At 26.7% G+C, this 25,945-nt stretch overlaps 1 protein-coding gene across 1 annotated transcript; it reads right to left on the bottom strand.

Moving 5' to 3' along the window:
* Positions 1-4,794: 4,794 nt before the first annotated feature.
* On the bottom strand, positions 4,795-7,664 carry LOC111035376. Its single transcript, XM_022316966.1, has 3 exons — positions 7,568-7,664; positions 6,788-7,194; positions 4,795-5,166 (listed from the first exon to the last, which is right to left on the bottom strand). The coding sequence occupies exons 2-3, from the start codon at positions 7,181-7,183 to the stop codon at positions 4,795-4,797; spliced, it is 768 nt and encodes a 255-aa protein (XP_022172658.1). The 5' UTR covers positions 7,184-7,194; positions 7,568-7,664.
* Positions 7,665-25,945: the final 18,281 nt, after the last annotated feature.

Genomic DNA, 25,945 nt, shown 5'->3' with positions numbered 1-25,945 from the left:
ATTTTTGCACGCCAGTTTCAATGGCGTGCTGTAAGTTTTGATATTAGAGTGAATCGAGCTATTATGAAAAGATTATTATTTAGGCTTTTATTGATAATTTTATTTTTAAATAAGTTAAAATTGTTTTAAAATGGACGGTTTCAAAAAGGTCATAACACTCATAAGTCATTTAGTCATAACTTACTTAAAAGATTGAAGTAGCGTCATTGGATACCCCCTTCTATCCAGGGCTTAAAACCGTTTACCGGTTTTTAACGGTTTTCGTGAAAAACCGTAAATTTCTAAGAACCCTAAACCGTCTACCGGTTTTATTTGCAGTATGGTGCGGATATCGGTAACCGATTAACAAAAAATTATAAAGTCGTATACCAAAAATCGATTATCAACATTTCTGAAAATCGTTCATTTAGCGATACCCGGTTACCATTATAATGCGGAAAAGATTTTTTTTGTCCCAATTACCAATCATTTATTGTTATTTCAGTTTATATTTTATTTGTAGAAAAATATTTACCTGTTACATTGAACTTATTAGTGTATGATATAATTATATATTATACACAATCACAATGTATAACACAATACTACAGAACAACCACTCTTATCATTCAAAAGCTTATCACTACCGAAACGGTGGCGGCGAGAAGAGTAGGTTCGAACATTTTGATATGTCGTCCGTGTGTAAGCCGGAGACAACACATGTGGGTGCGATAAATAATCTACATTTTATTGCTTCGATGACAACAGAGTTACCCTTTATTGTACACTAATGTACTAATTGTTGTAAATAGACATTTGTATAATATATAATTGTTGTTCAAAAATACAATTTCACCACTTTTTGTCTACCACATAATAAGATCACATTTTTTTATAATTCAAATTTGAAGAAAAACAAGATTTATCAGCTACTTTATTATGTAAGTTATAATTTAATCAAAAACATCTTAAATTATATTTTACAGTAGTTTTTAGAATTAAAAATAATTAAAAAGAATATTAAATATATAATGTAGTCGGACATTATTTTCACTTTCTAAAAGCTACTGTAAATGGGAGAATATTGCGATTTGTTGCATTGTATGGAACGTTCGATAGAAAAGTAATAATAAAAATAGTTTTCTGCTAATTTAAATTATATTTAATTCTGAAACAGTTTAGGATATTATCGTGTTATATGGAATGATTACATTAATACTATTCAAATTTTTTTGAATACATTTATGTGGTAATACTTCCATTAAAATGTTATTCAAAATTAATATTGGGCCATTGCCGGCATCGGCAGTTATTTAACTATAAATTATATTCTATGTTCAATTCAATTAAATGATTTTTATAATTATTATGTTTAGATATCAAGGATGCTTTAAATCGATATGATACATATTGTGAGTAATTATATCTCCTAAAAATAATATTTATACTTATAAAACTCACAGTTAAAAATAAGATGTATCAAAAGTCAAACCAAAGAGTAAACAAAATATTAATTAAAAATATACCAATAATAAGTGGAAAATACAAATATTCTATCTAATTTTAGATACACTGTTTTAAGCCTGTATTATTTATCTATATTAGAAACAATGTAATTTCTTAAAGATTTAATGCATAAAATATCTTAGTAATTTCAAGAAAACTCTGATATATTCCTGGTCAGCATGAGATAATTCTCGAATAAAAATACAATTACATGTGTTATACCTTATACATAATAACATTATCCCATAATTTATTCAATTCGTTAAGTTTGAACGAATATTAATTTACATTTTACAATTGTGTATCTAACCACACTTATTTTTGTCATAGACCCGGTTAAATATTTGGACGCAAATGTGTTTACTCAATACTGTAAGTTGGTTTTGATAAATATAATCATTCTTATAATTTTTATCATCAGACCCATGCGCTTACATTCATGTTTAACAACATTTTCAAAATATCATAGACTTTTTAGAAGGTTAATGCGACTATATGTGTAATATAAAAAGTACCTTAGTCCATAGATACTAAAATAATGGATAGGACAAGCCACCTATATCCACTCCTCAAGGGGCCGCGGTATTTTTTTGTAGAATAGAGAATGATAGATGTACAGTTTTTGCCTTTCGTTGAAGGGAGACCAAAGCCCAATGGCATAAAATATAACTATCTAGTTAACTATTGGCTTTACTGTTGGTTATAATGAAGAATAAGCGCCAAGGTGTACAAATATCAATATAATTTGTACCAGTAATAATATTTTATGTAGTAATTGATTTGAATGTATTTTATAACCATTTTGTTACAATGAGCGTTAGAACAACCACCAAGAGAAAAAACTTTTTGTGCATTGTTTCCTCTATTAATTTTAATTATGAGGACATCGCTGCACCCTCATGTGTTGCTTCCGTACGAGTCGTACAACATACTAAATTTTTGTTTTTAATATATTAAAATACATAATATTTTTATCATACGTATGATGTATTTTAGATTCTGACCTAGTTAGTATTTTTGAGAAGTCAAATTCGAAAATGTATAGGGGTTTTCAAAAGCTTTGAGAAAAACGAATGTTTGAAGTACAGTCAAAACTCTTTATAACGAAACTCTTTACAACGAAAAACTCTATATAACGTAAACATTACATAATAATTGTTGTTTTGCTTTATAATTCATTAGACAATTCATTCTCTATAACGTATTAGTCACTCTCAATAACGAAACAATATTTTATGTTTCATAATACAATTTACGTGTTATCGTATCTATTACATATATAAACTATAAAAATAATCGACAATAATGCCGAATAAAAAAGTCCAAACTAAGATGACAGACTATTTTAAATAAGGTATAAATATGTATAGTATAAAAATTAAATTATATTCAATAAGTATGTATAATAATAATAATAATTCAATATAATACGTAAATATATATAAAATAATGTAAAAATAATGATGTGTTTGATATATAATATTACATTGGTACATACCTTTATACATAAATAATTAAAATTTTGTTTTTTTTTAAACCCTCTCTATTACGAAAACTCTCTATAACGAAAGAAATCTCTTGGTCCCTTCAGATTCGTTATAAAGAGTTTTGACTGTATTAGAATTTTCTGTATCAATAATTAATAAAGGATTATAAAATCTGTAATTTTATTATCATCATCGTTGACTACCAATTGTATAATCCATGGAATTGTGTCAATAATTTATTTAAGTTTTAAGCTGGCCACACACTACGGTTTTATTTGTACGTGTACGGTGTACGGTGTAGTTCGCACATTTTTTGTTCGTACACCGATGAACGACACACACTATCCATTTTGTATCTTTGTACGGTGTTCGAACAACACGGACCTTTTTTTTGACGAATGAATCGGCATCAAACTATCAACATTATTATCAACGTACTAGTACGTACTAGATGTATTTAATCGCATATTATGGCTCCTGTTTCACGCACTGTAAATTTAGCTTTGGCAGCTACTGCTGTGGCATTGGTCCTTCATAAAATTAAAGGTAAAAAACAAAAGAGAAAATGGACTAAAGATTGGTTGCTGAAAAGATCGCAATACTCGCATTTAAACTTATTAAATGAATTACGGTTCCATCCTGAAGACTGGCATAATTACTTAAGGATGGATGAAGAAACCTACTTTGAATTACTTCAGTTAGTGACACCTCTAATAGTAAAACAAGATACTCACTTACGAAAATCAATCACCCCTCACGAACGGTTGACAGCAACATTGCGCTTTTTAGCTACTGGTTGTAGCTACGAAGACCTGAAATTTACAACCATCATATCTCCACAATTATTGGGTGAAATTATTCCAGAAACCTGTTGTGCAATTCATACCGTACTCAAAGACAAGTATTTGAAGGTAAGTTTGTTAATTTAATAATAATATTTATTTTATTATATGTATATAACACAGTAGAATACTTTCGAACTTATAAACTTAATCAAAATTAACTTTTTTTTTTTAATGTACAAAATAGTAAAATATGCTTAGAACACTAATAACTAATTTAATAAAATATTAATTTGAGAATTTTGAATTGCCTGATTGCTCGTAGTAGTCACGTATTCCAACCATAGCAGAATCTTTTGTTATTTCTGCTTGTGAGTACTGTAGAGTTTCTGATGATATAATATTTTGCAGTGTTGTTACGTTTGATTGTGAGTATGGTTGAGATTGCATAATTTCTGATGAATTCAGATTTAGCAGTGTTGGCAAATGATTTTTTGACTGTAGTTGTTCTATTATTTGAAGATCTTGCGATGTATGTGGTTGATGTGGATTATGACTTTGTTGTTGTTTTTGAGGAAAAACTGACAAATTAAGTTGTTGTTCATTATGAGAAACAGGTGGTGTATGAGATAACAAATTAAGTTGTTGTTCATTATGCGAAACAGGTGGTGTATGAGATAACAAATTAAGTTGTTGTTCATTATGAGAAACAGGTGATGTATGAGATAACACTGGTTTTTGAAGATAATAATGGGGTAATTGAGGTTCTAATGACGTATGCAATTGGAATGGTGCATGAGATTGCAGTATCGGGAAAGATCGATTTGGTACAGGTTGTTGAAGTGACATTTTAGTATACTTATTTATATTTCCAATTTCGGCTTCAAATAATATTTCATTAATAAATTTTTCGGACATCAGTTTAACCTCTTTCGATAATCCTCTTAATTTATAAGCAATATTTTGTCCTATTACGTCAAATTCATCTAAATTTTCATTTTGCAATTTATAATTTATTTATTTATTATTTATTTATTTATTTAAGATCGATTTGGTACAGGTTGTTGAAGTGACATTTTAGTATACTTATTTATATTTCCAATTTCGGCTTCAAATAATATTTCATTAATAAATTTTTCGGACATCAGTTTAACCTCTTTCGATAATCCTCTTAATTTATAAGCAATATTTTGTCCTATTACGTCAAATTCATCTAAATTTTCATTTTGCAATTTATTGCTAACTTTTTCTAAAACCTCATCACAAAGATCTCTTTTCTTCTTCTTTTTATTCTGAGTTGTCTGATATGGCTTATCAAAAGAAATAGAATTCGATTTTGGTGATATTGGTGTAGAAGATAAATTATCCTCGAGTTCATCTTCAATAGCACCAGTTGTATCGTTATCTACACTCTGTAAAAATGTACCAAACTGGTTAATATAATTTGTACAAATTTGTAATCATTTTTCAAAAATGTGTACACCCACTCTAACCCAGGATATTCGGTAATACACACCTATCTGTATATCTATATAGGTACTGTTTTAAAATACTGTTTTAAGAATACTAGTAAAAATTATTCAAAATACCGTATTTAATACTTAAAAAATTATTTAAAATGTATTCGGAATACTTAGAAAGTATATTTGACTGTATATTGGTAAATATATTTATGTAAGCAATTTATAACACTAACCAGTATAATTATTACTAACTTCTTATTATTAGTATTTAATGTGTTACCAATCTAAAACTTCACAAACAGAATTTTTTTGTTGAAATGAAAATAAGCGAGGACTGAGGACTGGGTCCGAGGCCCGGGGGCCTTTTCGGGTAGGGGGCCCAGGCGGAAAATGTCCATTTTTCCCCCGTTAAATCCACCCTTCATAGAAGGTCTTAAATTAAATACATATTTTGGTTTTTAGTTTCCAAAGAGTGAAGAAGAATGGAAAACAATCGCCTCTGAATTTGAAAAAAAGTGGAACTACCCAAATTGTTTGGGTGCCGTTGACGGCAAACATGTTCGTATTACTCCACCAGCAGGCAGTGGGTCTTATTATTGGAATTACAAAGGTTATAATAGTTTGGTATTGATGGGGATTGCAAATGCTAATTATGAACTGATTATGGTGCATTTTGGAATCAATGGAAGGATATCCGATGGTGGTGTTATTGAATACACAGAATTTTATCAAAAATTAAAACATAATGAATTAAATATACCTACACCTTCAAAACCTAATTGTAGTTCAACAATTTTACCATATGTATTCCTCGGAGACGAAGCTTTTACATTGCGAGAAGATTTTTTGAAACCTTTTGGACAAGGACAACTCAACATCGAACGAAAAATATATAATTACAGATTATCAAGAGCACGTCGTGTAATTGAAAATGTTTTTGGAATACTAGCTAATCGTTTTCGGGTATTTCATACTAGTATTAATCTTAAACTTGAACGAATTGATAAAGTAGTGATGGCTTGCTGTACCTTACACAATTTTTTGTGTAGAAAACGTCAACAACAGTACATTTTTTCAGGAAGTGTTGACCAAGAAAATATTGAAGATGGAACAATAGAGTTGGGTGAAAGGCCTTTGCCAAACACATTGACAGACTTGGAAATAGGACATAGCAGAAATAGTCGGCAAAATGCTAAAGATGTAAGGGACTTATATGTTAATTACTTTTCTAATGATGGTGTAGTTTCCTGGCAAAATAAATTTATTTAAACGTTATATAATAGTTATAATTTTATTTCATTATAATAAAATTAACTTTTTTAGCCAACTGCACCACTTTATGTACTCATACTAACTTATATTAAACGATTGAAGTAATTTAATTATTTTTAATTTTAATTTTATTGAAAAAAATTTTGAGAAAAAAACGTAAGTTGATATTATGCAAAAAAAAATGTAATAGGTGCGTAGTTAATTACCTACTAAACTACACTTAGTTAATTTATTTGTTTCTTTTTTAGTGTACCTACCTGCATCTAAATAATATACAATTAAATAAAATATGCCTTACCATGATTTGTGTTGAACCTTCATTTGATTCGCTTTCAGAAATGTTGGATACACCACTCCTAGGGGTCTCTTGATCTAAAAGGAACTGCAATTTTTCGAAGTACCATAACTTTGGAATGTATACGTTTTCTGTTCCAGCTCCACTTCTTTTAGACTCTTTAATTTTTTTTAATTCCTTTCGAAAATTTGACCTAAGCGAGTCAACTTTTTTTACTACTGTTTCTTTAGACGCGGTTTCATCTATTTCATGCAATTTTGAACACAACTTCTCATAAGCATTAGTTCGCTTATTACGGTCACTGTAATCTGACGATTTAATACGCCACAAACATGGATAATTTCTGTACAGCTCAATGAACTCTACTGTAAATTCTTTTGGCCATTGACGTATATCCATTTTGTCTCCTGCTAAAAAACAATGATTAAATTATTTTTATAGGGCATATTTTTTATATTTTTCATAATTTTAAATGCATACTTGATGATTTTTTAGTGCATGAATGGCGGGTTTATGTATTAAATTTACTATTACCCGTCATAGCCGAGCAGCTATGATGAAATAATATAATACAAATATATTACGTATTATAATAATACTTAATAGGTATATTAATATAATATTAATATTTTACGTAATAAATATAAATAATAATAATAATAATAATAATAATAATAATAATAATAATAAATAATTAAACTTCGAACAATCTCGAAAACAAATATTTTAGTTAAAATTCATAATAATAATAACAATAATAATCATAATAATTATATTACTTACTTTTATATTCTCGAATAGTTTCCCTCGAAGACACTACAATACTGCAATAGTTCACGTATAGAGCAAAACTAAATTATTTTCTGATTCTATGATCTCGTATAAATGAAATAAACCAAATTTATATTGTACAATAATTATTGTTATCAGTACAAAAAACATCTTGAAAATAATAATATAGGGGTTATTTATATATGATTTATTTATATATGCTATTTATAGTTTTTAAAACTGTACGGTTTTAGTTCGAACGCCGAAATGGGCACACACCTTCGGTTTTGTTCATTTTAAACACCGAACACGGACAAAAAATCAAACTCCTCAGTTTTTATTCCGTTTCCGTGTACGGTGTTTTTCATCCGTTTTATTGCCCTTACACTTTCGGTGTACCTTGTTCGAACTACACCGTACACCGAAGACGGACAAATAAAACCGCAGTGTGTGGCTAGCTTTAGACCTTCAGAAATTTACTCCCAAACAAAGTCTTCAAGCAGAATTTTGGTCATAAAAAACAGTGCAAAAAATAAATACTCAAATTATTATGTAAATCCTTTAATAATTAATATAATTTATGATTTATGACTATTCGAGTTATGGTGTAAATGTGTAATAACGAACGTCAACGCTGACGTTCACTCGTTCAGTCAACCCTGCCTGATTATCGTGACTGGTGGGGTAGGTATTCGAATTTCGAGCTGCTGAAAAATATGAAACTGCTCAACACAAACTATTAGACCATTAGCATTAGGAATGCATGTACAACCGTCGCGCGGCAGAGACACGAGAACGAGTGGCCAATGACGACCGAGACGCAGCTTCGGCTCCCTCCACATAGGACCCTGGTACCACAAACGCGGTTTTCACTCCGTCAAACGTCGATCCGTGGTCACTCCACTTCGCGGACGCTTTGACGCCTTACCGCCCGCCGCGATCGACTAACGCGGTTCACTGCCACGGTTCAACTGCGCGCACTCGTCGACTTCGACCGCTACAATATTCCGACAACAGCTGCTGGAAACGTGACGTGTTATTTTTAAGGAGTTGTGTTTAGGCAATTCTTTCGTTACTTTGCGCTCACTGCTCGTTTTTGCATGTGTATTATAACACGGAGTAAAAATTATACTAATATAGTGTCGTATATTTGTTACTGGCAATGTAGCCACAAATTTTGTTTCTAACCAACTAATATTATTTTTATTATTATTATAAATTATAATCATTAACTATTTATAGTGTTGATTTTTTTTTTAAAACAATCATTATTAATTTTATTTATGTGCCATTATGGCATTAAATTATTACGAATATTTTGATGGAATAACAAAAAAAAATTAACAAGTATTATCATTTTATTTTTATAATAAATTATAATTTTATTATTACCTATTTATTTGAACAAGATTTAGAAGTATGGCACTTGGAATTACATAATCTGTCTGTTTTTCTACACTTGGTTTTTAAATATGCATTACGATAAAAGTAACAATAAGTTTATACACGGTGTTTCAAAAAATTCATATTTTATTGTATTATGATACATGAATAAAATTAATGATTGTTTTAAAAAAAAAAAATCAATACTATAAAAAGGTAATGATAATAAAAAATAATATTTGTTTGTTAAAAAAAAATTCATGGTTTACATTGCCCGGGCAGAACCACATTACCGGGCATTGTATACATTTCCCGGTATTCCACATTGCCCTTAACATATCCACTGCCCACCAATCAACCGCATGCACATGAAAAAAAAGTTTATTGTGTCTTCGAACCTTTGACGCAATAATATAATTTCTTTGGCCAGTTGGTAATTTGAGTTTGAGATCATTGCATTAGATCAAAATAATTCAAAATCAATTTATGGACGTGAAATAGCTTACGCTTGACAAAGATTTAAGTTTTTCCAACTGTCTGATTAAAAAAATTGTAAAGATGTTGAAATGAATAAACAAGAATTCTTTGCATCTGTATGGAGCAGTATATTGCTACACATTATTTTTTATAATGACTGTATTAATTTCAAATGTATGTTCAAAACATGGAAATTCAAGCCTATTAAGCCGGCTTTCCAGTTTCCACGACACGTGTTTAAATACACGATAGATATGCAGTGGAGTACGGTGATACTTGATGCAGCGTGCGGCGCACTGTCCCGTGCGAGGTTAGGTAGTAAAATAATTCTAGTAAATACAAAATTAGTAGATGGTCATGGTTTCAATTCAAATATATGGGTTTCATTTTTGGTTCAGGTTATTTGAAAATGTTTAAAGGCCTCGGTTCTTAATATTTTAAGAGTTTTTAAGTTCCAGAACCGGTTTTTTGGTTCGGCTTATGCCCGTGATGGCCTGATATGTATACTATGTAAATTGATTGGAAAGCATAATATATTTATAGATGCAACTATGATTAATGTTTAAAAATAAAAGAATTATATTTACAAACAAAAATATTTTTTAAATGTATTGTTTATGATTTTTTAGTGTTAATGAAGAATAATAAAGATGAGTCTGGTATGTTGGATATAAATAAATTCGTATAGAAAATTGCTTTGAAATATTATAATATTTTGGGTTTTAAACAGCAAAATCTAATTAGGAAAAAACACAACTTCTTATTATTTAGTAATGTAGTTTTTAGAATTTATTATATGTACATATTTGTATTGTATCTTTTACTTATTGTTTATTTACCGAGTTATCACGATTTAATTATTAATTACCTACCCCAATATTAAAACTTAGAATTTGTACACACACATAAGACGTTCATTAATAATTATTAATGTTAATAGTTTCCTAAAATTAATGTGATTTAGATACTGGAAGTTGATCGCATTTTATTGAACACAGTACAAGTTATATTATTTAAGCATGAGGTTTTAAAACAACAGTACATTTTATATAATATTTTCAATAGATTTTTTTTTAAAAGCATTCAAGTGAAATTTCAAAGGAACATAAGATCTGTTTTATTTCTATATCCTTACACGTATTTTAAGTTTTAGTTTTTTCGTACTCTTAGACTATGAAAATAAATAAATTTAAAAAATGACCTTTTAAATCGAATTATCTAATTCAACTGTGAAATACTGAAATACATTGTATAATAACTACATAATATATAATATTATACATGTTTTAAATAATAATATAAACCTATAACAGATTTTAAACATTGATTGATATTCATTGAATAATTTAACAGACTTAAAGAATGAACTTCCGAGGTTTAAAGTACTCAAAGAACAAGGTAATTTGTCGTTTAATTTACAAACGTTTGGAAAATATATATAACCAAATTTGAGTTGAAAATATACATACAATATCCAATTTATTTCGTGTGTATATATTTTTAGTTTTGAGACGTCATTACGAAACCGTAACTTCTTGTAAACTAGGTACGTTAATACCTACTGAAAATTAAAAAAATTATTGAATTGTTATTTTTTTATTCAAATTAGTATTATAATATGTATAAATGTAATTAAAAATGTATCTAAATAAATTCAATAATTTAATATTATTTATAAATAGATGAGAAAATCGAGGAAACATATTTTTTGAAGTGTAAGTTATAGTAATTTAAATTTTTTAAATATTATATAAAATATTATTTTAAAACGAGTTTCTTGGATTTAAATAAACAAGTATACGAATATATATTCCACATATTACTTCAAGATAAAAAAAAAATCCTCAAAATCCATATTTAATAATTTATTTTATTTTCCAAAAGTAAATATAGGTATTAACTTGTATAGGTTGTATAATAATTATTAGGAAACCAACATTTTTTTTTAAGAAGCAATCAACTGAAATATTTAGTCTACAAATATGAAATATTGCTAATATTTTGTTATAACAATAAAAGCTAGATTTATTTTGTATTTCTATCAATGATCAATTCTACAATTTTTCTTTAGTTTGTAATAATGGCTCTAAATCTTATATAGGTATTTAGTCTAATAGCTAGTTAATTAAAATAGATTAAAGTAAATAGGTAATCACAAATCACTTGCTCTCCTTCTCCTGTTTATGTTGAATCATTTTTGTATCAAACGATAAAAACGATTATTAAACCATAATAACATCCATGACAAATAGATTAGGTATTTTGGTATAATTCTAGGTAATCGTTTAACAATTGTTTTACTTTTACATTTCAATACAATTATATCTATAAAACAATATATACTTATATACACAGTTTGTTTAACCTTTAAGACAACACTAGTAATTTCCATTGAATAACTGCATTTTTTCGATATTTTTTCCGTTGGATAAAGAAAGTTAAAATACATATAATTCGATAAAAGGGTTAAAAATTGTGAAAATTGTGTATAATATGACTTGTGTACTTAAATATTTTAACGTCTTCTATGCAATGGAAAAAGCCTAAATTAAATGCACAGTAATTCAGCTGAAATAATTCATGTTATCTATCTTTAAAGTTGAACACACAGCATGTCTTAAATGCCTATAACTGTAGGGGATCCCGGGAAAAAAGTCCGACTAGAAAATTATTATACGGAAAAAAGTCCGGTCTGATTTATTACTATACAATCTACAGTAATGAACTATGTAAGGTAAGGTAGATAGAAAAATAATGTGAATTAGGAGGTTATACGGTGTAATAAGGTAGCACAATTATTCATCTGTATTATAAGATAAAATATGAAATACCTAACAAATCATACATAAAATATGCATATAAAATATATAATAATATAATAAAATATACATGTATACATTATACATAAATTATCGATGTTACAATAACGCATAAGAAATTCAGTCGTTGTCCACATACGCAGTTATCCGCATTGAAATGGAAGAATTAGTACTTTTGAAATCGGGGAAAAATTATTTTTTGTGGTTTTGTATACACAGTCAATAATAATATGTCGACCAACATCAGCTAGAAAGGCTCTCAAAGATTGTACAAGAAAAATGATTTAGTGAATGGTGACGAAAATGTGAATTTATCGTTGAATTCAAATTCAACACATCCGTAAACGATCATTGTAATGATCAAAATATTTTGATTCGTATGTTGACGGACATTTTCAATTTTCATTTTTTTCATTTTTTTTTCTTTAAATGTCAATTAAATTTTATTGGTTGGGTCAAAAAGCATGAAAATTTCATACAAAACTCTTGATGTATTTTCACAATAGATGTTGAAAAATATCAAAAATATATGATAGCGATTTTTTCGTATTAGGCTTTAAAGTTCAAATGTCGACAATATTTGTCAAATTGAAAATTGAAAATGATTTTGTAGTTAAAAATTCATCAAATTTTCAATTTTTAAAACTAAGCATTGAAAAATCAAATTCCACTTAAGTATTTTTTCCATAGCTAAAAATCTAAAAAATCTATCAATACAGCTATTTTTTACAGACAAATTTGGACAAATTTTCATATTAACACAAAGAATAACTTTTGTCATTTTGTTAAAATTTGGTTCCAAAACAGCCCAATTGTACATAGGTATATTTAATATTTTTCCAGCATCACTGATAATTTAAGAATAATATTAATTCAACTTATCGGCTACCGTATTAGTTATAAGAAATAACAATATAAAATATCCTAAACTGACACACTGTCTCCGCTCAAAATCGTTTTTCGTATACAATGATTTGGTATCATTGAATTCAAATTTAATACCATCCATTACAGTGACCCCCTAGACACCTAATGTACAGAAGTGTGAGATCCAATTATCTGCTTTTTTTTATTATGATTTTAAAAATGTTTTATTATTCTCTTCTATCTTAATCTATAATAAATAAAATGTTCACTATACTTTAGACTTAAAAGGTTTTTAACCGTGATATATAATATGTGACCCTTGACCTGATTGGAAGGCAATGACACATATGAGTATATGACATCCTGGATTTTTGCTAATTTTACAATTTTTTCTTTTTTTTCTAGAATGTTACAAAGATAATCTATAGTTATTTTAACTTATATGATCAAGCTTGTTTTTATATTTTTCCAAGAATATTATAGTATATTATGATAACTAAATAAACCGGTGTATTATTTCAGATTTCAAAGTTTTTTATCATTTCGTTAGTGCAAGAAGTAAGTAAAATTATTTCTTATACAATTTCACACACCTAAATCGTTAAAACGGAACAATATTTGAAAACCGAACATTAAAATTTAAAATACTACTTTAACATTAAGTTTTATGACAACAATTATAAAAAATTAAAAATAATATACGTATAATATGACAATGCATCATTTTAAATCATTATAAAAGTATACTCATCTATAAGTAGTATCATTATCTTAAATATTCCTAGTTAAATTTAAATTCTTAAATAAAAATACCTTCTATAAAATATAAATTAGTTCTATTATAATGAATCCAAAATTAATTACAATAAAACTTCTTATAATTAGTCTACTTAATCGTTTAAAGTTTAAAAAAACCTGATTGCCAGTTAAAATCGCGAAAAAAATAACACAATGTATTCTGTGCAATTCTGACTTTTTAGAACTCTAAATATCAGGAAAAAATATATTTGGTTAATAATTAACATTATTAATACACTTTTGTGGAAAATCCTCTATTTATAGTGATTATAATAAATTTTATTGATTGACCAGCTATATAAATATAAAATATATGGATCATGGTATAATATAATTTAATCAAATACAGTACCTATATCTTGCAAAAAAAAAAAATGTCATTTGAAATAACTCATATTTAATTTATTAATAACACTGAATATTTGCCTTCATTAGAACTTATAGAGAATGGATGTCGTATGTCTGTGAATGTTGTAATGAATGCACGTAAGTTTTATTATTTTATATATTAAATACTAAAAATTAAAAATATCTACACATTATTACTTTATTTAGTTAAATATAGCTGCAGTGACATAATTATCACCTGATCCCCAAATACTCAGACATACTGTAACTGTTACAGTTTTGTACCTTTATGTATAAATAGTTAGATTTCATAATACGACATACATAATTAGTAGGTATATTAAGAAGGTACAATATTATAATCTTCTTCAAAACATTTATTTTTGAAACAGTTGAAAACGAAAACAAAAACCCTGAAAATGATGGTATGAAAACCATATTGTTTTTAATTTAAGTTAATAAATTTTTAAATAATTATACTAATGTTTAATAAGATACAAAATTGAAAATCTTATTTATATACATTTAATTAATTTTTTGCATACTTAATTAACTGACATTTAACATAATATTTCATTGGTGATCAAAAGTTCAACATAAATTATATTGCAATTTTGAATGACTGATGAGTTAGTATGAAGAGACATGTAAATTAAGTGTGGTTAAAGATGCAGGTGGATTGAATTCATGTATTTCAACCCACAATACAATTATTTTAGAATAGCAATAAAATGAAACTTACTGTATAATATACTATTGAAATATTTATCGATCAATATAAATAACAAGATTGGTCAAAAAAGTTGCATCAATAATACAATTCCTCTTTGCTAAAAGCTAAAATTAAGTATCAATAACTTTAAAAAATCTCAATATAACTACTAAGGAGTTTCATTCTTCATAAAATTGTACAATAATATGATTTTTGCTATTTTATACTAATTATTTTCTTTTTTCCCATTTTTTGTTATTTTTTTTTTCTAATCAATTAACAACTAAAATTTCATAATTACATGTGATTTTTGACATTAGGTATTGATAGAAAATGTTATGAATATTATATAACATCTTCAGTGCTCTCCCACAAGCTTTATAGATACTTAAAGGAGGTGGAAAAACTTAAGACTGTGCTGTATTAAATTTGTTTTGTTTTTATTGTAGCAAGCTTTTAAATAATAAATAAATAATTAATAGTTAATATTTTGTAAGAATAGCTGCTAAGACCGAAATTGTTTAAACAATTTTAGATTTTGTTTTATTTAAATATATTGAGTACATTTAGTTAATAATTCAATTAGTGTACAATAATTATGTTCTTGTTATTATATTTTAATTTTTAATAAGCGATTTTCATGTATGTCTGCGTAATTCTCAAGAAGTTTCGACCACGAAAAAAAAAACAATTATTATAATATAAACACATTCAATAGTATTTAAACATTGAAATTAATTATATTTTAATTTTTTTAGCTAAAAATTTTCCATTTGAATGTAAGACTTTAAAATTAATTTAAAAAACTTGTATTTCCTTGTGTTTATATATTATACTTTGAGTACAACAATTTTCTTGTCTTGTATTTACTATTACAAAATATTTCATTACCAGAGAATATGACATTTATTTGGGATGATAAAAAAAATTAATACATAGCTTGATTTTCTAAAATGAGAGTATATAATATTAGATGTGGGAATTAGAATTTTCCGTATTCTAAACCATAAGTTATCGATGTGGAAATGGATGTGAAAGAAATTTAAACCTAGGTATTCGGTACTCCAAACTATTGAGTTTAATACTGCTTTATTGTAACATTGAGGTTAAGAGTTTAAAAGGTTTTACACAAATATAAGAACAGACAAAATCAAAATTATTCCTTATATCACGAGTTAAATTAAATGTGAGTCATTAGTTAAGACTCGGAAAGAATTTTTATGTTAAATATATCAATAGGTTAACTATTAATTATTATGAAGCTTTCATGTCTCATGGTAAAGTTCATAATAATTAGGGATATATTACTTATTTTTTCAAAGTTAATTATGATATGTTGCAGTTTCAATAAAGAAATACTGAATTTCAATGTAAAATATAATAATGTTCGTAAAATAAAAGAAATTATTGTAATTGTTTTTCAGTTACAATTGATACATATCTAAAATTTGTACAATTATATACTAAAGGTAATTACAAACCAACCATGTATTGTAATTACCATAAATATATGCAATTTAGAAAATTATTCTAGAAAATAATAACCATGATAATTTTAGATTCTAAGCAAAAATAGGAGAAGATTTTTCTTTTAGTGAATCGAACGTTCATAGTTTGTTTTGTATATGATTGGTTTTTTACTGAAATCAGTATTTTGGAGATCCTATGTAAGGCCTATGAAAGTATAAAAGCTGTGTTAGAATCACTTGTAACTTGTATTATTTAGTTGTTATAATGCTAACTTTGCTAACCAACATAAAACACATGTATTGGAAATTATGCCTGTTAAATAATAAAATCATGGAAAACAATTTAATTTTTTTTAAATTTTAAATAAATAAATAATTGTATTAGTTTATGTAAGTAATTATATATTTTTGTGATTTAAATACAATTTATCTCTATCATATATGCATGTTACTAGTTACTATACCTATTTAATAAATATCTCGAACAATTTAAACCTTTAAACTCTAGTTATTTTTATAAGTTAGGTACTCAACATGTTTAATAGTACTTACAGTACTTGAATAAACAAAATTCATATTTTTATGATTTCATACCATAAAAATCAGTGTATTCAAATATGATTTTGAATGGAATTCATTAACATATGAAGATTCTTTCTACTCCAATACTCCAAAATGTATATATTTTTTTATTTCTACAACATATTTTCTACAATTTATATGGAGGAACAATAAGCGAATCTGATTAAGAGTACGCTACACGGACATTTGTTGTCTCTGTCTCACGAGTGCGCAACACACACAATTCTACGCTCAGCTGATCGCGTTTAGCTCGTAAGTTTAAAATTTAAAGGCAAGATTATTACCTAGTGCATCTCATGGGCTTTTGATTTAATTTTAATTTTAAAGCAAGTTATGAGTGCTTTAAAATTTCTAAATTGTTTGTCCATGTTAAAATACACATAACTTGCTTTAAAATTAAAGTATAATAAAAAAACCATGAGTTGCCCTTGATAATAATCTTACCTTTAAATTTTATAAGAGGTCAATTCACTGCAATTTATAAACATAAGGTGCTAAACGTGATCTGCTGATCTTAAATTTTGGTATGTTATACAGAGATAACAAATGTGTACTAATGGATATGAATAGTTTGACGGAAGTAGTCACCAATTGATGGTACCACTTATTTTGAATATCTAGCTGAGATTGAAATTTATTTTTTGTTGGGAATCCGGTTGTTGTTGTTAAGTCATGAAACCATTTGTGTTTGAACCGTCTTGACTCTTGGCATATTTCCGAGAACCGTATGAACTGCCAGATATTTTATAAGTGGGTACAGGTGGGTGGTTAAATTACTGTGGAAAAGTTTGTAAAATAGTTTTACTTCTCCTTATACGGATTTAATCTCGAGAGCCGAATGTTTTTCCAAAATTTTTCCAAAAAATGGTAATAGACAAAGAAGGAAACAGTATTAGGTATTTTGTTATAGGCTTGAGAAAGTACGTTTACGAAAATGTAACAAGTGTAAAAATAATTAACATCACTATAAAAGTAAATTTTAAAAAAAGTAAATTTTTAAATGTATTATTGTTTAAACATTTAAACTCATTCTTCACATTTTTTACACAATTTATTATTTATTGTTTTAATTTTTATTACTTTGTTTAATACAATTAATTTGTGTAATTGAATAAAATAGATAAAGACGAAAATATTCAGTTCTTGAACATGTATACAAATATAATCAATTAACAATAAAGAAAATAACCTTAAACTTGAGAAAATTGATCAAAATACTAATTTAATTACTTTTGTATGATAAATTTGTTTAGAGTTAAATGAGCTTGGACTACAGTTACACGAGGTACAATTTTCTAAGAAACATACAAAATATACAGAATATATGGAATTTATAAAAACGTTAAATCAGGGGCGGACTGGGGCAACATTTTGGCCCTGGAAATCTATATTTTGACCCGGCCCTTGCCATTTTTCGTCATCACAAAAATGTAAAAACTTAAATATACCAACGTTTTATTCAATGAGGAATGCAGCCTCTATACATTTTCAATTTTCCCAGAAAACAACTTAAGATTTTTTTTTTTTTATTAATTGTTTATGGCATCAAGTAAGAGGTTATTAGCCAGGGGTTTTTGGGACTGTTGGGTTCGGAACTCGTGTGAAACTTAAGATTTGTTAAACTAAACTTACCAAATAGTTTCAATATGTAATTTTAATTTTGTTTAATATTAATGAAGTACTTCACAAATAAATAATATATTGGTAAAAGTCATTTAATCATAACATAATATTATTTAATACCTTATGTAAAAATATAAAATATTATGACACTTATATTGTAGTATATTAACTTGTATTAGTTATAACTAGAGTTAGGATGTTGATGACTTTTGCATTTTTTTTCCTTTTATTCTGTACAATGCTATCCTAGCTAAAAATTTGTTTCATGCTCCCTTGATGCAGAATATTCTAATTTTATTTTGCATTTTTTTGTATTTTTTGCATTTTCAGCCATAAATGCTTATTTTTTTTTTGTTTTTTAACGTCATTTTTCAACATTCTTAAGTCATTTTTTCATCTTTTAGAGCATTTTTTACAAATTATAGATTTTAGGGCAAATGTTACACCCAAGTTTGGAAACAAATTTAATTTATTTAAAATCTAACTTTGGTTTTGGACTATTAGTAAAAAATAATTGTAATATTATTATTGTGGGGTTTTTGTTGTGATTACATTTATCGCGTTCCGATAAGATTTACTCTTTGAGTGTTATATATTGAATTATTTAAATGCTTAATATATTTATAATTCATATTTTAAATTACTATTACACCCGTTATTATACCCATATCTCTAATAAAAATTATTATTTATAAATAAGTTTTTTCACTTACTTAATTAGTATTTTAGATAATTTTTAAGGTCATTTTTTGAAGTTTTCAGAGCATTTTTGCACTTTTTTTAGGGTTTTTTTGCATTTTTTTTAGGACATTTTTGTGTGTTTTTTAGATCATCAACATCTTAACTCTAGTTATAACTAGATTTAACTCATTTTTCCTTTGGAAATAAATTAAATTCATATTGCATACCTATTATTTTAAAAAAATACTAGGGAAAAATAATAATTTTAGGTAATAGATAGGTATTTACATTTTTAATGCTTATTTGCGGTTGATTGCAAAGATTTTCTTGCATTACTAAAATTATATATTATTCAAATTATTGCTCATACGCAAACTCCTGATGGAGTATCAGCCGAACCAAAACCTAAAATCTATTTTTAAGCACCAAATGTAAACAATTTTTCATACACGCGCGTAATGATAATATGAAAATATAAAATATTCATCATTTGAATTTATACCTATTGGCTATTTTATTTTAAATAATAAGTAATGTAATAATAACAAATTATTTTTGAACAGCTGCCCACCGGGAAAGTTCCCGGTTTCCCGCCGGCCCAGTCCGCCCCTGCGTTAAATATTGGTAAGTATAATATGTCAAAATCATACATATGTATTAAAAAAGTACTAAATTACCATGGCTTAAATCTAAAATTATAATTCGCTTTTTAAAAAATACTTAAGTTTTGGAAACTATAATAAAATAATTCTAGACTGAGTACTCTAACCACAAATCTCCGGGATATAACGATTTTTTATCATTATGTTAAAAAAAATAAAGGAATTATTTATTTTATATTTAATTGCAATAGAACTCATTATACATCATTATTATTTTCTAATTAATAAATAGTCACCCCAAACATCGTTTAACCCGTAGAAAAAATGAATAGTTCTTAATTAATAAGTGTTATTTTAAAGAACATTTTTACTCCTGAATACTAGTAGATATTAAACTTATAAGTTCGTCGTTTTTGTCCAATAATAATATAGAATATAAAATTATGTTTGTTATTTTTCCTGTAAAGGATCAATACTCAATAGTATATAATGTTTATTTTTAAGCCATTTATTTTATCATTATGACATTGACATATAAACAAATATATTATTACAGTTAATACCCGAGTTTAAATATAGAAAAACATGTTTTCACTGAAATGTATGAAATGTATGAGAATATATGAATTGTTATGTATAGAAACTAAATCTTTAGCCATCATAGGCGTTCGTGATGAACCAGTCGGCTATCAAATAAATTAAGATAACACCGACCGGCTGCAAACTATCAAATCAATTGAAATATTATAATAGTTAAAATAAAAGCTACAGTAGCTGCAATGTGTACCTACAATGTAGGTTCTACATCAAACCGTTTATGAGGTTTATTTTCAGGAAAATGTTGGAAATCAATTTTCACAAGATAGTTTTAGTTTCTATCATTATACTTCAAACACAACTAACTCCAACCAAAAAAGAAGTAAGTTAAAACTTGTCTCAGCGTTGAGGTTCCTGTAGGTTCATTCTAGTCTTGACTAGTTGTCAGGGCTGTGTTTACAATTTTTGCGCCCTTGGCCAACCATATTTTTAAGCCCCCTTCCCCTACCAAAACATAGATCCACTTTTTTGATATTCCTTAACACATTTTTAGTAATGATTCTTTATGGTTATGTCATGATTGTCTATCTACAACAATAGTTATGTTAAAATAATATTAATAATATTCCATATTTCTATGCTAGCACTTATCAGTTATCGATGATTGACAAATGACACTATCAAATTATGGCAGTATCATAGTATCTTTCCTAAAAAAAATATTTATTGATACAATATTACACAGGGGCTACAGTGGTACCCGGCCGCCCCCCTAAATAGATCAATATTAGGTTGCCCGGGGATATTGTCCCAATTTCCCAACCCCCTTAAATACGGCCCTGCACTAGTTTGACAAAATCAGTTTTGACGAAAGAGTGTTGTGAAAACTAGAGTCTAAAATTAGTTTCGACGGATTTCGGGTATTAACTGTTACAGTTATACCAACAATAAATTTATCAATCTATATAGATTGATGATCATACCTTAACTAAATATATTATTGCATAGTTTAGAAATTAAGTTAATGATTTGTTTTTTAAACGAATAAAAGTTTATCTAAATAAGTTAAAGTTAACTTAAAATGTAGCATATCGAATTTATTATAGTTAATTAAACTATTGATTTATCAGTATTGAGATCAGAATTTTAAATTAAAATTTATATATTCTATTATTTTATGTAACTTTTATTTATACACATAAATACGAGTAGCATATTGGTTTAGATGTACTATAGATACTACTTTTCTTAAATGTATTATAATGTATAAACATAACTTATTTTCAATTACCTAATAATATACTAAGCTGAAAATAGTATACAATATTGAAAATATTATGCGAAATCATTGATCACTAAAATTGAATTAATTTTTAAATTACACGGTAGTAAAATATTAAAATAATATTTTTTTTTGTAATTATAGAAGCGATCAAGAAGACATTTTATGAGAAAGATTTTATGTAATTAAAATTATATGACATTATTGGGGTGGATGGTTTATGGCTAAATTCAAATTCAAAACTAATGTAACATTATTTTGTACCATAGCTTCGCTAAGGTTAAAGAATGTAAGTTACCTAGCTACCTTATTAATGTTATGTTTAAAAGTCTAGGAAGCTTAAATGATTCAATACGACTTTAAAAATTATAATTGAGAGAATTTCATTGAATCTATACTTAAAAATACCCAATTCATACAGATGTTTTGACTGTGGGACTTCCTATTCGAGAATCTCAAAGTTTTTTGATTCACTATTATGCTAAACAACTAATTGTTGTAAATATATGTCACATATACTTTATAGACTATAGTTTAAATTTAATAATAATAAAAAATTAAAATATTAATTACACTTTGTACTTGTTTGTAATTCGATTTTAGATTTTAAACGGAGCGAAAGACCGATGAATGTTTTGGATATAAAATAATATGTTTTTTAATTTATTATTTTTTGTGTCTGTGTATAATATAATAAGTATCTAGTCGATTTTCAAGCTTGCAGTATCTTTTCTGATGAGAAATTGTTAGTGTATTTCAGAAGTCAAAATTGAAAATGTTCAGTAATTTTTTTTGGCAAAACCAGTTTTTTTTATTGGTGTAACTCAAAACAAATAACTGCATATACTTTAAATTTTCATCAAATGTTGAAAAGTCCCCCTTCCCTGTCTGACCTTTCACACTGCATAGGTATAACTGCATAACCGCTTTAATAAGCACATGTTAGTGTGTAACAATTTAATTGTTATTAATTTAGGTACTTCGAATTTTTGTCTTGTATCTCGTTTTTACCTAATATTTTAAGACTACTAGTTATTTTACACTTTACATATACATCATCATCTTCCATTCTTTATTTCCAAAATGTTATTTATTTATTATTTTGGTTATTTTATTTTATTAATTTCTTATGATTTCAATTCATTAAAAAAATGATTTTAAAAAACCATATGCTTTGTTCACGTCTTCACGAACACCTGGAAGCACTATGCAGTAGTTCGTGGTGTTGTTACATTAATTTGACCAACGAATTAACTGCTTAGTAGTGATACAGAATCACCGTATATAAAAACTAAGACATACAGTTAGGTATTTGTTTTGTTTTTTCGTAAGCGAAGTTAACTGTTATAAAAAAATATTTTATATCTGATTTTCAGATTTAGTGAATGAATATAAAATATTTACTCGCACTTGTAAGTAATTAAATTCACTTAAAATATTTATTACAGTTAGAATTATTGACTACTAGGTAGGTTGAATACACAATATATAACTAAGTATAACTATAACAACATAACATTTATGTGTCTTTATCACACGTTGATATGACTTGTGTATTCGTGTTCTTGAGTTATTCAATTAATACCATTCAATCATATTATGCGGTATAATATAAGCCATATAACTTTATTAACTAGTCAACTATACAAGTATACTAGTATACAGCTATTTTTTAATATCCAATAAAATTGTTTTTAATTCTTTAAAGCTTCAATTAATTTAATTTAATTTAATTAATCAACTTTTAATGTATTTTTTAGATCTTATTTACTTTTAAACTGGTTTAAACTGGATTGTTAATTATATCTTAATTTTTTAGCCCCTCTTTTTATACCAAGAAGTCTATAAATATCCGTCTAATTTACAAAAAAAAAATCCTTAGATGTTTTTTCTATCTGGTTTTTCTGGGCATTCTGGCGTAAGTGGAACATAGTCAAAACGCATTCACACAAAATCATTTATTGTTATTTTTAAGTTATCTTAGAGTAATCACCCATTACAGAAAGTACGGAGAATAATATTTTTTGAAAAATTGTCTAAATATCGAATCAAAACACAATTTAATATTCGTTTTAATTAAGAAACAATTTATTTTTTAAATTCAGATAGATAACTATGTAGTTAAAAATAAAATGGGTATAAAACCGAATAACACTCAAACTTATTATCGTCTATAGTTTTTCTAATAGGAGATATTTTTACTCAAACATCTAAGATTGCTTAAACAGTTAAAAATCATAAAAACGATTTTAAGTTGTGCGTGGATCAAATATTACGCTGGCAACACCTTAAGTACCTATTCAGATAGTTATGAATTAAAATTCTACATAATCACTAGCTCTTATGCTTGAGAGTTGAGGTTAAGATAACCTAATTAAGAAAATTGAAAGACGACTTGTTTGAAATAGTAAATAATAAATGCCAACTACATAAATAGACAGGACAGCAAGAATCTTTTGAATCAGTCACCTACCTTTAAAAATTCTTGCACATCCCAACAACAAAAAATGAAAAAACATAATAAACTAAAATTAATTTCACAAAGTTTATTTTTTCGGGGGATTTCTGAGCAACTAAAAAATATAATGTCTTTCTCTTGTAAAACTAGTAATGTAAGTAGCAATCAAATATAAGTATATAAATCAAAATAATGAAGACTTACTGAAAACTTTTCAATTCCATAAAAAAATTATACTACGTTTATATATATATATTAGTGTATTACCTATAATATATGCGTGACATAACCTTTTTTTTATAATAATTTTACGAGTCATTTAATTTAGATAAGAAATCATAAAACCAAAGACACAATGTTATTTTTCAGGGAAATTTTATAATTTTAATTTAGACGTGTTTTTAAAGTACAGTAAGTTATATTTTCATTATAATATTTTTTAATGTAATTTGAAATATTTTATCATTTATTTTTTAAATTTTATTATAAATATTGACGAATCTTATAATTATAAAAAAAAAACAAATATCTAGGTAGACTCATTGAAAATCATATTGTAATTATTTAATTCTAAACACTTCAATAATTATTGTACATTGTTTATTACTTCAACCAATTTCCATAGGCACATTTACTTATATATGTCTATGATTACTTCTATAAGCACTATTATTATTATTATTATCATCATTAATATTATATTTTTACTTTGCTATACATTATCTTAATGATTGCATGTTGTTGTCTATTGTAACAAGGCCACGCGGCGAGCTGAGAAACCAAGAAATTCTTCACAAATTTTGTGTTTTTGTGTCGTAAAACTAATACCGAACACCTATTGACAATTGTTCGATGCCACTTATATCGGCAGTCTCGTCAGCTAAGACCGAAAAAACAGATGAAAGTCTTCTTCAATAATGTTTTGTCGAAGTACATTAGCACAAGTTTTAATTAGTTCAACTTGAACTTCATGTGAGATAAACAACGCATTTTTAGCTCCAGACTTTAAATGCTTATTCAAAACTTCATCCCCCGATTCGACACGGAATTTTAATAAATCTGTAAAAACTGAACCTCCATCATTTTTACCTCTTAGTGGAAGATCGTGCTTTGCACAAAATAAGATTGACGATATGATAGAACGAAGTTTCACCCTGTTCTCTTCTATTTCTCTATTAAATGCCGAATCTATTTGCTCATGAACACTCAATTGTTTTCTCTCTTTTGAGTTTAAAAAATGTTGTGACACATTAATTGCGTCTTTATGCCAAATACTAATTTCATGAGCCTTTGAAACCTCGTTAAATTTTTGATATTTTATGCATGGTGAAACAATGAATGCTCCTTGAACACCTCTATGTACTTGAGGTTGAAATAATACACAAACGCGACATAGTGGGCCTTTAGAAATAGCTGAGTAACTTAGCCACGGATAAAGTGCAAACCATTCTACAGTCAAAACTCTTTATAACGAATCTGAAGGGACCAAGAGATTTCTTTCGTTATAGAGAGTTTTCGTAATAGAGAGGGTTTAAAAAAAAACAAAATTTTAATTATTTATGTATAAAGGTATGTACCAATGTAATATTATATATCAAACACATCATTATTTTTACATTATTTTATATATATTTACGTATTATATTGAATTATTATTATTATTATACATACTTATTAAATATAATTTAATTTTTATACTATACATATTTATACCTTATTTAAAATAGTCTGTCATCTTAGTTTGGACTTTTT

The sequence above is a fragment of the Myzus persicae genome, unplaced genomic scaffold (genome assembly GCF_001856785.1).
Source record: "Myzus persicae strain clone G006 unplaced genomic scaffold, MPER_G0061.0, whole genome shotgun sequence".
Classification (NCBI taxonomy): domain Eukaryota; kingdom Metazoa; phylum Arthropoda; class Insecta; order Hemiptera; family Aphididae; genus Myzus; species Myzus persicae.
Note: the sequence above shows the minus strand (reverse complement) of the source record. Positions and strands in the feature narration are given on the sequence as shown.

Excerpts from the sequence above, each read along its gene's own strand:
- LOC111035376 (XM_022316966.1), bottom strand. The coding sequence starts at position 7,183 with ATGGATATACGTCAATGGCCAAAAGAATTTACAGTAGAGTTCATTGAG. Across the intron at positions 5,167-6,787 it reads AAGGTTCAACACAAATCATG|AGTGTAGATAACGATACAAC; the intron begins GTAAGGCATATT and ends ACATTTTTACAG.